The sequence below is a fragment of the Rhineura floridana genome, chromosome 18 (genome assembly GCF_030035675.1).
Source record: "Rhineura floridana isolate rRhiFlo1 chromosome 18, rRhiFlo1.hap2, whole genome shotgun sequence".
Taxonomy (NCBI): domain Eukaryota; kingdom Metazoa; phylum Chordata; class Lepidosauria; order Squamata; family Rhineuridae; genus Rhineura; species Rhineura floridana.
This window is the reverse complement of record NC_084497.1, coordinates 21,655,336-21,670,182: the sequence shown is the minus strand read 5'-3', so window position 1 is coordinate 21,670,182 and position 14,847 is coordinate 21,655,336. Positions and strand designations below refer to the sequence as shown.

Genomic DNA, 14,847 nt, shown 5'->3' with positions numbered 1-14,847 from the left:
TATTGAAACTGAGCCAGGGCATTCAAGCTATTCTATGTATCCATGAAATAGCACCCACACGCTGTATATAGCGAAGGCAACAGATGAAGAGTGTAGCAATGCCATCCACCACCATCACCCCCCTTTTGATCTTTCCAGGGGCTGTCTGATCCAGGAATAGAGGAAGCGAGAGTTTAATCTGAACATTAGAGCCTGTTGGCTATGCGTGTCTTTTAACATGTTAAGGGTGCCTCTGGGTATGTGCAGAGTGCCCCCATTACAAAACAATTGCTGTCTGAAAGAAAGTTTTCTTTCTTTTTCAGAGAGAGAGAACAACCCTATGAAACAGGCTACAATGATTTACCCTAAGGCCACTCAACAGAGCTTCATGGCTGAGTGGGGTTTTGAACCCTGGACTCTCAGGTCCTAGTTCAACACTCTAACCACTATGCCACACTACACAATGCCTCAGCAGTACAAAACAAAGGGCTTAGTAGGAAAGAACCACCGTTTCTCACTCTGATCTGTACTTCCCTTGGCTTTCACTGTTATCCACAGTTTGACATTTGGATTGTTAGCTCCTTGCCGGGATGGGGACTTGCTTTGCATGGTCAGAGACAGTATACTTCTGAATTCCAGTAGCTGGAAACCACAGGAGGGGAGAGTTGCGGTTGCGCTCAGGCCTGCTTCCAGACTTCCCGTAACAGGCATCTGGTTGGCTACTGTGAGAACAGGATGCTGGACTAAATGGGCCACTGGCCTGATTCAGCAGCCAGGCTCTTTTAATGTTCTTGTGCTTATTGTTACTGTGCAACGCACTGATGTACTAGTTCCCCTCTATTCAGCATTGATTAGGCCCCATCTTGAGTACTGCATCCAGTTCTGGACACCACACTTTAAGAAGGATGCAGACAAACTGGAACAGGTTCAGAGGAAAGCAGTGAGGATGATCAGGGGACTGGAAACAAAGCCCTGTGAGGAGAGACTGAAAACTGGGCATGTTTAGCCTTGAGAAGAGAAGGCTGAGGGGAGATACGATAGCACTCTTCAAGGTCTTGAAAGGTTGTCAAACAGAGGAGAGCCGGGATCTCTTCTTGATCATCCCAGAGTTCAAGACACAGAGCAATGGACTCGTTGCAGGAAGTCAGATTTCAACTGAACATCTGGAAAAACGTCCTAACTGTTAGAGCGGTATGACAATGAAACTAATGACCTTGGGAGGTGGTGGGCTCTCCAACAGTAGAGGCATTCAAGAGGCACCTGGACAGCCACCTGTTGGGGATGCTTTAATTTGGATTCCTGTATTGAGCAGGAAGTTGGACTCGATGGCCTTATAGGCCCCTTCCAACTCTATTATTCCATGAAGTGGTGGTAGAAAAATAAGAATGGGAAGAGAATTAAGGCTAATTTTTGTTATCCTTGCATTGCTCCAGAAAGGTGTTACCCGTTGACCCTCTCTTACAAACTTGGCGAAATACAGACTCACCTCCAGGAGATGAAGAAACAAGTTCTGGATATCATGGGGAAACCTGGTAGGCATAATACTTCTTTCCCCCAACCCCTGATTTTTATGCCATGCTTTGCAAGCAAGGCTATGGTCTGAAGGCACATGAGGCCAGCACCCTGCTGAAGCTAAGCAGGGTCAGGTCTGGTCAGTGCCTGGATGGGAGACCGCCTGGGAACCATATGTAAGCTGCCTTGGGTGTCTATCATGAAAAGAAAGGTGGGGTATAAATGTAATAAATAAATAAATAAGGCAGCTTCCTATGTTCCTATGACTAGTTTACAGTGTGGACAGTTCTGATTAGTTGTCCCAAGTGTCAGTTCAAGCACAAGAAGTTCTGATTAGTAGTCTGAAGTGTCAGTTCAAGTGCAGCCCATGCATGACAGGTTCTGATTGGTTGTTCCAGGTCACAGCCTGGCCCATGTCCAGGCGCTTTACTTCTCCCGCGACAACACTGCCAGCTATGCTGAGGTCCGCCCCCTGCAGGCAATGGTGCTCCAGACCTTCACCCTTTGCTTCTGGGTCCAGAACCTGAATGAAGGGAGACAAACGGTTTTCTTCTATTCCACCCCAGACAGGGACAACGAGCTGGTGGTCACCGTCGGCATGGGGGTGGGCGTGTGGATTGGCGGGAAATTTGTGCAGTTCAACCTGCACCGCAAGTCTGAGGAGTGGGTCCACCACTGCGTCACGTGGGCCTCCAACTCAGGCACCGTCAATTTGTGGGTCAACGGAGCCATGGGCACAGCCAGGAACATTCAGAAAGGGTACGAGATCCAGAGTAGCGGAAAGATCCTCCTCGGAAAATACAAGAACCCAGTGATGGACATCTTTGCCAATGCGTTTGCCGGCTGGATGAGCCACATCAATCTTTGGAGTCGCCTCCTTGACCACAATGACATCCACAAGCTCACTCTTTGTAAGCACAGCAGTCAGAAAGGGGATATCGTAGCCTGGGGGGAAACTCCCATGACCTTATGGGGGGGAGTGATTGTGGATGCAGACACTAGCTGCAGCTGATGCTGGCTGATGAAACAGCAGCGTTTGGGTCAGGGTCGAGAAAAAAACCCTGACTGGTTGGGATGCATATATAGTATCAATTCCTTCCCGCTCAAGCTATGCAGATGACAGACTGCTTCTCCTTGTACCCTATAAGCTTCTTTTTGTCATCTAATGAATGGGCGCTTGCAGGAAGGGGGGGTTGAGTATTGTCATTATGGGAAAATCTCACAAGGTAAAGGGAAATGCCCTGTCATTCTGCCATGTTTTTGGCATGGAATGAAATACAAACTGCAAATAGGCGAGAGAAGAAAAATACACATGGTTTTACTCCATTTTGGCCATTCATGGGTGCATTCATAAGGTCACTTTTTTTAAAAAAAATGGATGCATTCCAGAGATTCCCTGCTGCCTGGCATGATTTCCCTGTAGCCCCTGGGAAATAGAGATGTAAATTCACCTGTTTACATTGCACAAAGTTGTGCTTATCAAGGTGGTGACAGGAGAATGGAAGAGGACAAATTGTCAGAGCGAAGATGGAGAACCTTTGGCCCTCCAAATGTTGCTGAGCTACAACTCCCATCATCCCTGGCCATTGGCCATGCTTTGCTAGGGCTGATGGGAGTTGTAGTTCAGCAACACCTGGAAGACCAAAACATTATCCACGCCTGCTTTAGATTAACTGGCCTGGTTAGCTTTGCATGGCTAATGTGGTGAGTGGGTGGAAAGGACATTCGTACTAACACGCCCCTCCCCGATCCCTTTTTTTTTTCATTGTACAGGTCACATCCACACCATCCATTTAAAGCACTCTTATATACCACTTTAACAGTCATGGCTTCCCTCCAAAGTATCCTGGGAAGTGTAGTTTGTTAAAGGGTGCTGGGAACTGTAGCTCTGTGCAGTTTACCCTGCATCTCAAGTCTGAGGAGTGGGGTTCCTAACAACTCTCAGTACCTTTGACAAGCGACACTTCCCAGGATTCTTTGGGGGAAGCCATGACTGTTTAAAGTGGTATAATACTGCTTGAAATGTATGGTGCAGATGTGACTGTATCTTTGCTTACCTCGCAAGCAGTTTGCATGGCCAAAGAATCTAATGCAATCCCAGGGTCATACCTGCCCTGTATTCTTAAGTCCCAGCACTAACCTAACAATATGGGATTTCATATCTGTGCATGGGTATTTGTTCACACCACAACCACACACTTACAATTTTGGTATACGTGTGTGTGTGTGTTTGTGTTGGTGCCACTGTTTGTGCAAGCTTCTGAAAGATGGAACTAGTAAGGTAATGCACATGGCTTCCCACCAAGAAACCTGGGAACTGTAGTTTGCTAAGGGTACTGGGACTTGTAGCTCTTTGAGGGGTAAACTACACTTACCAGGATTATTTGAGGGAAGCCATGTGCTTCAAATGTATGGTGTAGATGTGACTGTCTCATTGCACGCGCGTACACAGTTTCCTCCTGAAACACGTGTTTGGAAGATCACCCTGCAAGCGTGATCCTGACAACCCACCTCTGAGTTTAAATCAAGGACGTTTGCCCACTTTCAAGCATTTATTGGCTAAATCATCTGGGTGTGTCGAATACTTAGCTCAGTTTTCTTAAAATAGGAGAAGCAGACCCTTAGGCCTTAAACTTGATCAACCCTAACTGGGAAGATGGACAGGGGATTAAATCCCTCAGAGGATGCTCAGAGCCTGAAAACATTCATGGCAAATAAATGTGATTTGGGGGTTTGTTTGTCTTCCTTGCACTGTGGCTCACAGAGGTGGCACAGCTATGCTGTAACAATAATAAAGTCTGCACCAGTTAAGCCTGGCTTGTCCTTCCTGAGTTTTCCCAACACCAGAACATACTTTGCTGGACAATCCCCACTCTCTCGCAGCCTAGCCAACCTCACAGGGCTGATGTTGTTGTGAGGTTAAAACAAACAGGGGGAGAATGAAGGATGCCTCCTTGCATTCCCCAGAGGAAAAGCAGAGTAAAAATATTAAATATGTAAATCATATAAATGCTGGATGCCAAATCTGAGGCTACCCCAAACCACTAGACTGTACCGAGTTGGCTCCACACACACATCATGAACTAATATGGGCTCTCTCCATAGGCCCCACATCCCTTTTAAATTGTTATTTGAAAAAAACAAAATGAGTGAGCTGCATCTGAATAAAGGTACAGAGCATAGCTGCTTGGGAGAAACAAATGCTTGCATTGGCTTTATAAAATGATTTTTTAATTATTATTTTTTGCTTCATTTACAAAAATAGACAATGATCCTATATACAAAATATATTCCCCTTCCAGGAGAAAGAAAGAATCAACCAACAAAATACCACACACAAATCCACTCCTTTTCAATATTGTCTTTTTACACAAACTCCCCCCCCATTCATAGACAAATACTGTTTTGTTGTTTTAGAGGAGGAAAAAACACATACCACACATGACTTCCAGACTATTGACATTTTCAAGGGGGATTTCAATCACATACCAGCAAATCTGGGTTGCACAATTAAAGTCAATTTGGAGGTCTTGTGCAACAAACCACTTTCCCAGAAGATCAGATTTTTTGCAATGAAGAAAGTGATGGAAAAGCACACTTGAAAGCGTAGCATAACATTTACCTCCCTAAACAAATCAGAGTGAATGCTCAGTAAACGGAATGTCTGGAAGCATCCCGAGATGAGCCATATACTGTGATTAAACCTGTGTGTCTAGTTATAAGACAACTAAAACAATATTTTTAAAAAGGGGAAGGTGTGGGGAGGCAAAGACAATAACAACAAAAATAGAGATTTAGGGTTCAGTCCTAAACTCACTAGGGCAGGAACTTAAATTCTGATTTAAATTCTGAGAAAATCAGAACTTGATCGCACTGCAACTCAGATCGATGTAGGGAGACAACCTTGATCCTTGAGACCTGTTGAGCATCCCAATTGATGCAGGGGGCAGATGCTGCTGTGGAGAACAGTCCTTGAATTACACCATCTGCACAGATGGCAGAGTCCTTGTTCAACAGCAACAAGATTTAGAATTTGGCTTCTCTTTAACGTTCAAAATAATTTTTCTGTTGTCATCATGGTCAGGAAGATTTTCCTCTGCTGCGGCCCATGAATTCCAGCCCTTCAATGGGCATGTCTTTCTCCTTAATAGCTTTCTGGATGCAGAGTTGGTAGCACTTGAAGAGCTGGGCGCAGGGGTCACCTCCACTGCTGTCGCCACCCTCTCCCTTCAGGAACTTCTCGGTGAACCAGCAGTTGAAGCACTGGTCATATTCCCGCTTCATCTCCATGCAGGCCTCACCCAAGCTGTTCATGGCGGTACCCATACACTTTTTTGAGCCAGTGGGCACATTTGGAATTTTGGAGAAAGCGTTATGGGTGCCAGTCATAATATGGGCAGAGTTGCAGATACAGCACAGTCCAAACAAACACATGTCAAGTACTGAGAACTAGTCCAGGGCTGCATTCACACTGTACATTTATTCCACTATTGTTCCACTTTAAACATGACTTCTCCCAAAGTATGCTGGGAACTGTAGTTTGTGAAGGGTGCTGAGAGTTGTTAGGAAACTCCTAATCCCCTCACAAAGCTAAAATGATGAAACTGAGGTTATCATACTTTGGACACATAATGAGAAGACATGATTCACTAGACAAGACAATAATGCTTGGAAAAACAGAAGGAAGTAGAAAAAGAGGAAGGCCAAACAAGAGATGGATTGATTCCATAAAGGAAGCCACAGACCTGAACGTACAAGATCTGAACAGGGTGGTTCATGACAGATGCTCTTGGTGGTCCCTGATTCATAGGGTCGCCATAAGTCGTAGTCGACTTGGAGGCACATAACATAACAGCAACAATTTATAAGCCTATAACCTAGTTGTGGCAAAAGAAGCCAGCATAATCAAGTGGTGACATTATAAACTCAGCAACTTCTAGGACCCAGCACGCCAGCAAGTGCTCTTCCCCTACCCTGTACAGCCAAGAGTAAGCTTTTCCAAGCAAAAAAGATCTTAGTAAGCCAAATGTCAGCCAACCAGTATTTTATTTGCAGAAATGAAAGGTCACTGCAAAAGTGTCCTATGAATACATTTGACCTACATTACCTTTGCCCAGTAGAGTCAGATATGTTTGTTCATTTTTTCATGTTATTTCCAAACTTCCCTTCTCAAAAGGATCCCACTGTGATGATCAGCAACTAATAAATATTAACCCAGTATATATAAAGCTTTAGACCATACAATCATATATCTTATACCATATACCTGGGCTAAGCAGAATGCAGAATCCCCCTCTAGAGACAATCTGGTCCAATGGAGTGATACTATTACAAAGGTAGTAAACTGGTATTTATTGTTAAATCTCTTCTGCCTGGAAGCAGGAGAAAGAGAATTAGATTCTCTGGCTCAGGTACAGAAACATCTTAGGTCAGTACTCCTTGGAGAGCGAGACTCTGACCACACACTTCCAGTCACTAACACTGGAGAAGTGCAACCTGGTTAATGATTTTATTACCTTTATTTTTTTTTGCCTTCACAACAACACAGTGCTTAAAAGATTGGGTTTCGTCACTAAGGCTGCAATCCAATAAACATCTACTCAGAAGTAAGCTCCATTGGGTTCAATGGGACTTACTCTCAGGTAAATATGTATTGGATTGCAGCCTCAGCTGTGACTGCAAAGAGCAGGTACACAAAACAAGCAAAACTTACGACAAGGGAAGTTTTTTTTAAAAAGGCAAGGTGTAAAACTTGGCGCCGCTTGCAAGGCCGAGAGAGAGTAAGAAGAGGCGGTGCCAGCCCTGAAAGGGCCCGCCGTCGCAGGCGGCTACTCACTGTGTAGTCCCGCACTTGGCTGGGGAAGTTCTGCTCGCGGATGGTCACCTCGTCTGCGTCCACCCTTTCAGAGCTGCCTCGTCGGAGCCCCTCCGGCAATGGCAACCACCGCCCCAACTCCTCCTGCTTCCAAGGCGACAGGCCGACCCCTGACACGAGGGGAAATAGGGGGCGGGAGAGGCCCGGATGCGACGCGGCGCTAATGACAGCAACAGCGAACGGCTGCTGACGTCGCCCCTCGCAGCGGGTCTGCCACGCCGCCCTGTGGCTGAGGGGGCGGATCCCAGAGACCGCCCAATCACTCTCTCCCTCTCTGAGGGATCCAACAGGCAGGATCCTCCCTTTTAACAGCCGGCTGCAAGCCGGTACGAGCCGGCTCCAGCACACCACTGGGAGCCCAACAGTAGGTGGAGCCACAGCCACTGATAGGCCGCTCGCTCTAGTTTTGTTCCCACCCTGCTCCTCCCTGCGGAGTTCTGCAAGGGCGAAACTGAGGCCGAGGAAGCCGACAGCCAGAGCCCTCCCTGGACTAGTTGTTAAGCAAGGAAGCAGACAGGTGGGGTGTGGCTTACGCTAGACTGAGGCTGGTGGGGCAGTTACCCATACGCCCTAATGGGATCAGCCTCCTATGGTTTGGCCCACGCGCCTGGGCTGAGACAATCCATTGTCAAGCATTTAGCAGCGAACTGCAGCTCTCAGATTTAAAAACAGAACATGGTCACTGTACGCCCCTTCATCTTAAAAATCTGCTTCCTCCCACCCTCCCTTTTAATGCCAAATGCAAATGTGCTTTAAAAGCATCACTTCCTCCACAAGCATAAGGAGAAACGAATCCTCCCATTCACCACTTCTTAAGCATGCTGTTAAGTCCAGAACGGTAGTTAAATCCCATTTTAAATGAGATGATGTTTCTACCATATTTTGAAGGGGTAGGAAAAGGTGACTTTCGGGAGAAGCAGATATCAAAAGCTGAAGCTTTCAGGCTGCTCAGATAGAAAGCTCATGGGGATGTGTGGGAGGCTGTCTTCTAGAATTCTTTGCCTGTTAAGTTAGGCTGACATCTGAAAATTAGAGCACCACTACTGTTTTTTTTAATTAAAATTATAACGATTAAAAGCAACGCTTCAGTTATAAGAGTTATATTCCACAAGTGATACCAACACAAAAGGAGAGAGCGGAGGTTAACACCTGCGCTGTAACAGACTTTTCTAGCAGAGATACTTGCCAAAACATCGTTGACACCCCACCCCGCAAACAGAAACACACTCCAGTGAGAAATACAAAATTATTCTGGGTTCATCGTGTCATTTAAGACTGGTTAGCAGCCCCATCTAGTTGGAGTGGGGCTTTTCTTAAAGGCTACAAATGCCAGGATAGGCACATCAGGCAAGTGGAGTTTCACTGCATTCCATTTGCAGGGCTTTCTGCAATGGAACGGCGACACTGTCACACGCCCTCTTAAAAGAGCTAAAATTAGGGAAACCAGAGGCATCCTTGGCACCAGGAGAGATATGACAAAATTGAATTTGTGCTGCACAGACCTCATATGTGTGTTGCACTAGGGCTGATTTTAAGGGTTTGCTTAGCCCCTTTCAGCCGCGTCAGGCCTTTCCCTGTCTCATACCTGGCATCATGTCATCTAAAACCTCAGGGTTGCTCAGAGACGACCCACTGAAATTAATGAACCTAAGGCAGTCATGTCTATTAACTTCAATAGGCCTAGCGCTGGACACAACCCTCATACAGGACATCAAGTGCAGAGCAGGTGGGTGCGGCTTGGCCAAAATGGCCATGTGGGTCAAATGGGGAGGCTAATTAGGCCCACAGTCTGGAGGTTCCCCACTGCTGTGCTAAGGGGCCGGAGCCTCAACCGCAGCCCCAATATTAAGGCCCTGATTTCCATATAACAAGGGAAATAGTTAAAATACTAGCTGCTCCCATTCTAGCTGGTCAAATGCTATACGACGCAACACTAGGATTCTATTCTTTCTGTGCAGAATATGCTTGGTATCCTCACTAGTCTATCCTTCACATCTCAAGGATCTTCTACAAGGGACTGAATTTTGACACAGGGAATCCCTCTTGCCTTTTGCCAGGTATCTAAAAAATGAGGTTACCTTAATGCTCCGCAGTGTCAAGTTATCTTGGGGTATTGCCAGGTGAGGCACTAAATTTTCCCACTGATTTGTCAGAGTTGGGCTGATTAATTCTTCCATCTGTAGGATGTGGAAGCAGAAGAACCTTCCATTTCCACTTTACCCTATGCCCAGTGTAAGCAGCATGGCTTAACGATAAGGAAATGCTTTCTCCTACACTGACAAATGGGGGATTGAACATTACAAAGAGGGTCCAGCCATACAGAAAAACTCAGGTAAGACATGCTTCAAGCAGTCTGGTGCCTAAAATGCAATGTCACAGGACAGAGTTACCTAAGCACACATCTGCCGATGGATCACTTTGCCAACACCTGCCTCAGTTATCGTATTTGGAAAGCAAACGTTTTCAAAGCTAGCAATAAGCTTTGCGTCCTTGTTCTTCAGAAAAGTGTCTTGAATAGATGAGGATCTTAAAAAAAAAAAAGGTGAGGCATCCAGAGCTTGAAAAGTCTTTGGTGCTAAAGGAAATATCTTTTTTTTGGGGGGGTGCTTTTAAAAAAAAAAAAACAGCTCCATGGATTTATTTACACCTAACCCATGATAATATGGGCTGAGGGAGGGGGAATTCGAAGAATGTCACGTCCCCTGAAGATCTCCTGGTCCCACACCAAAGGGTAAGTGGCCTTCAGCCACTCCTGGGCGAGAGACTGAAGCTGCCTTAAAGGGCGCTGTTCCTCTCCACCTCAGCTTTCTTGCTGTACGGTGCCGAGGCCACAGGAAAATCTTTGAGCTCCTCCTTGTCAACATCCTCCTCCGTGCCGTTTCTCTTTGCCATGATCTGGTTGATTTCCATGAAGGTTTTATTCTTGGTTTCGGGAACTATGATGAAGATATAAATGACGGTGGCCAAACAGATGCCGCAGAAAATCAGGAAGGAATAGGGCCCCATACCTTGCTATAGAGGCAGAAAAAGCAAAACAAGAGGAGACGAGTTAGTGGAGGGTTCCAAATATGTTTGGCTTAATTTAGGGCAATTTTCTAATATGCAAGGAAAGGCAAACTTTCCTGGGATTCACTGGTGGGAAACCTCAGGCCAAGGCCCCAAATGCGGCCCTCCAGGCTTCTCTATCTGGCCCTCAGGACCCTCCCCAGCTGCACACCCTCTCTCTTCAGGCCACACCCCTCACTGTCCTTGCTTTGCACTCTCTCTGAATGATTTGGCCTGGCTGGAATTTCTCCTTCAACTCTGATAATACCTCTTGCCCTGGATGGCGGATAGAGAGAGGTGTGTTTGTTTGTGTGTGTGTGTGTGTGTGTGTGTGTGTGTGTGTGTGTGTGTGTAGAAATGATCATACTGCATAAATGCAAAACATTAACATTAATTGCTCCGCCCTCTGCCCCCTACCACTGGCATGTCCAGAAGGGAATGTACCCATTTCAAAGAGAATGGTCCGAAGAGTGCCAAGCAACAAGGTTATGAACCCACAAATTCCTTACGTCCATATAATTGAAGAGCAGGCCCACGGTGAAATTTGAAAGCCAGTGAACGGACCCTCCGACCATGAACGCTGCAGGACGAGATGACTGGAGGAACATCTCAATGATCATCACACTCGGAATTGCGCCTGGGAAGAAGAGAAAACGGGGGGGGGATATTATTTATTATCACTGATTTAATTTATGAATCACTTCCTGTGAAGCATCTCAAAGCCGTTTCAGAATATGAAACAATTGCATGTATGAATTAATACTAATGCTAATAATAATTCAACTTAGTCACTTGTTACCTTAAAGATCTCCAAGCTACTTGCATTTAAAAACATAAACGCATAAATACATTATACCATCAACAATTCATATAAAATATTAACATTCTCATACAAGCACCTATAATTCTCTCTCTGTTGCACACACACACACACACACATACACAAAACACCCCTTTTTTTATTATTAAACTTTTATACCGCCCGACTAGCAGAAGCTCTCTGGGCGGTGAACAACAAAAATACTAAGATACACAATATAATACAATAAAAACATATAACAATAAAACAGTCTAAAATCAATTACAACAAATGAAAAATCAATAGCTTAAGTTAAAATGCATTGGGAAAGAGGAAGGTTTTAACTTGGTGCCGAAAGGATAGCAGTGTCGGCGCGAAGTGTACCTCCTCGGGGAGACTGTTCCACAGTTCGGGGGCCACCACTGAGAAGGCCCTAGATCTTGTCACCACCCTCCGGGCCTCTCTATGAGTTGGAACCCAGAGGAGGGCCTTCGAAGCAGAACGCAGTGATGGGGCGGGTTCATATCGGGAGAGGCGTTCCAACAGATATCGTGGTCCCATGCTGTATAAGGCTTTATAGGTTAATACCAACACTTTGAATCTGGCCCGGAAGCATATTGGCAGCCAGTGCAAGCGTGCCAGAACAGGTGTTATGTGATCGGACCGCTTGGTCCTTGTCAACAATCTGGCAGCCGCATTTTGTACTAGCTGCAGCTTCCGAACTGTCTTCAAAGGCAGCCCAACGTAGAGCGCATTGCAGTAGTCCAAACGTAAGGTTACCAGAGCATGTACCACCGATGTAAGGTCCTCCTTACTCAGATAGGGACGTAGCTGGGCTACCAACCGAAGTTGGTAGAACGCATTCCGTGCCAACGAGGCTACTTGAGCCTCAAGTGAAAGGGAAGAGTCTAGAACGACTCCCAAGCTACAGGAAGCTTAGGCAGCACACTAACAGCAGAACAAAACCAGTGCAGTCCATCTAAAGCCTGGGGTGGGGGTGAGGAACCTGACACCAAAAAGATGTCGTGAAAGCACCAGGTGGACCTCACTGGAGAGAGCAGATGGGGAGCCACAGCTGAAAAGACCCTTCAAAAACTGCTTATAAAAGCAGTTGAAACGGAGACATCTGCATCACCTGACTGTCTAAAGCTGACGTCCACAACATGGTGTCTGTGGGTACCCCAGCGCCCTAAGATTCCTTTCCTGATGCCCACTAGAACATCACTTGGGTACATCTGGAGCTGATTGGAGATGCATAGCATTAAATTCTCCACTGATATGCACATGCTTTCCCTGCAGATAAATTTAATGAGAACCTGCTGCATAGGAACTTGGGACCTTCTGCGTGCAAAGCACATGCCCCACCACTGTGCTGTGGTCCTTTCTGGGAACATAAGAAACTGTCTTATACTAAGTCAGATCGCTGGTCCATCTAGCTCAATCTTGCCTGCCCTGACTGGCAGGAGCACTCCAGGATTTCAGACGGGAGTCTTTCCCCCAGCCCTGCGTGGATATGGCATGGAACTGAATGAACAAATGAAATTATTATTAATGGGCTGCGTCCAGCTAAGTTCTACACAGAGTAGATCCACTGAAATGAATGGATTGCCATGTCTATTAACTTTAATGGGTCTACTCTGAGTACAGCTAACATTATTTATTTATTACATTTATATCCCACTTTTCTGCCAAGGAGCTCAAGGTGGCATACAAACATGGTTCTTTCCCTCCTGACTTCATCCTCACAACAACCCTGTGAGGTAGGTTAGGTTGAGAGGCAGTGACTGACCCAAGGTCACCTAGCGAGTGGGGATTCAAACCCTGGCCTCCCAGATCGCAGTCCAACACTCTAACCACTTCACCACAATGGTTCTCCAAAAGGCTGATGAGGGCGGGATTCAAACCCATGTGCTCACAGCACAACAGATTAGCATCCTTCCATTCGGCCACCTCCTCATGGGCAGAGTGCAATCCAATAGTTGTTATTAATATTGATAATAATGCTATAGAAATGCAACGAAGCCATTCGTTTCTGTGAGCAAAGAGGAGAGCAAACAGGCATGCATATACTTACTTGCCCCAACAGCATGTCCAATGACGTAGGCGATTACACAGCCTATGCTGAGGTACGGCATCCATTCAATGGACTAGGGAGGAAATAGGTTACTATTTTAGAGCCATTTCTGAAAGCTGTGGCATCAACATGAAACAAGAACGACAATCTAACCCCCACCCCATCCCCTCCTGTCACCACAATTCCTGATCTGATCTGCAGGGCAGTGGCCCCCCAAATGCCCCCACCCATGGACCACTTGAAAATCACCAAAGGCCTCTTAACGGTTTTGCTGCCTGTTGTAGCAACTGTGCGGTGCGGTGCTCAATGCTGTATGATTTCCATGTGCACTTTTCATGGCTTCTTTTCTTTCATGTATATTACATTACAATTTGGATTCCGTAGAATTCAAATGGTAACAACAGTAAAACACAATGTAATAAGTGAAGAACAATGAAAATTATACTTAAAAATCATTGTGAATATTTAATGTGATGGATGTGCCGATGTGTGGTACTGGCAATGTTTTAGAGACATACAAATCCCTTCTTAGCAAGAAGAAGCCCCCCCCCCCGACTCCAGGCAACTTACCTTGAGATTCAGAGCCACAGTTAACACAGCGCAGGCAACGGAGCAGAGCCCAAAACCAACCAGAAGCAAAATTCTCCGACCCAGGGACTCGACAATAAAGACCTAGAAGGTATGGAGGCAGGAGACAGCCTGTAAGCCTTCATGCAAGGGTTTCATTCAGGGCCTTATTGGTGGTAGCACTTGGGCGGGAGACCACCTGGGAATACATGCTGCCGTAGGCTTAGGGGAAGGCAAGGGTAAACCACCTCTGAATACCTCTTACCATGAAAACCCTATGAATATATCCAAAAAAAGATTCATAGGGTTGCCATAAGTCGTCATAGACTTGAAGGCATATAACAAAATATATGTGTGTATTACATACAATATTGCTTGTTTGTGTTACATACAAGTTAAGACATATCTATCTGTCTTATAGGCCTAAACAGTGGTAAGGCTTTTTGCTTCACGAGGTCCTTTGTCTGAATTTGAAAAGCTCTGGCAACAAATTAAAGAAATGATAAAAATTACTATTTTTATTACAGAAATAGATATTTTAAATTTTATTTTGTCAGGGGTGTGTGTATGTGTGTTATAGAACTGTAAAGTGCCTAGCAGTCCTTTGAGACTGAAAGGAGGGTTAAAAATATCAAACAAATAAAACCAATAAAAATAATGCTGCTTTCGTTTTCAGGTTTTTTTGGTCTTCTTCTAATGGACCAGTGTGGTGACTTTTCCTGCAATGTTTGTCTAAAATTCCAATGAGAAACTTCACTGCTCCATTTCTCTTTCACTTCCAAAGAGCAGTGAGGGGTCGTGCCACTGTCTAGCACAGGGGGTGGGGAACCTCAGTCAAACGTGGCCCTCCAGGCCTCTTCATCCGGCCCTCAGGACACTCCCAGGCCACGCCCCCTCAATGCACCTTCCTTGAGTACTTTTGCCTGGCTGGAGTGAAGGGCACAAGCAGTGCGTGTGCCTTTGGCCTCACCCACCACCACCAGGAGCCCCACCCCC

General features: G+C 45.8%; 2 protein-coding genes across 9 annotated transcripts in view; one reads left to right on the top strand and one right to left on the bottom strand.

Annotated features, from left to right (window-relative positions):
- CA6 (carbonic anhydrase 6) overlaps positions 1–4,302 on the top strand; it is a 29,380-nt gene extending 25,078 nt beyond the window's left edge. Inside the window, exons 9-10 of the mRNA XM_061601263.1 lie at positions 1,413–1,511; positions 1,890–4,302. Coding sequence (XP_061457247.1) covers positions 1,413–1,511; positions 1,890–2,503 — 713 coding nt within the window. The 3' untranslated portion in view covers positions 2,504–4,302. The remainder of the gene's footprint in view (positions 1–1,412; positions 1,512–1,889) is intronic.
- The window catches only part of LOC133372516 (solute carrier family 2, facilitated glucose transporter member 5-like), an 87,907-nt gene that overhangs the window by 40,736 nt on the left and 32,324 nt on the right, over positions 1–14,847 (bottom strand). For all 8 annotated transcript variants that reach the window (XM_061601256.1, XM_061601255.1, XM_061601257.1 and 5 more), the window contains 4 exons: positions 13,855–13,956; positions 13,285–13,357; positions 10,921–11,048; positions 7,328–10,378 (listed from right to left, as the gene is read on the bottom strand). In XM_061601256.1, coding sequence (XP_061457240.1) covers positions 10,142–10,378; positions 10,921–11,048; positions 13,285–13,357; positions 13,855–13,956 — 540 coding nt within the window. In that variant the 3' untranslated portion in view covers positions 7,328–10,141. The remainder of the gene's footprint in view (positions 1–7,327; positions 10,379–10,920; positions 11,049–13,284; positions 13,358–13,854; positions 13,957–14,847) is intronic.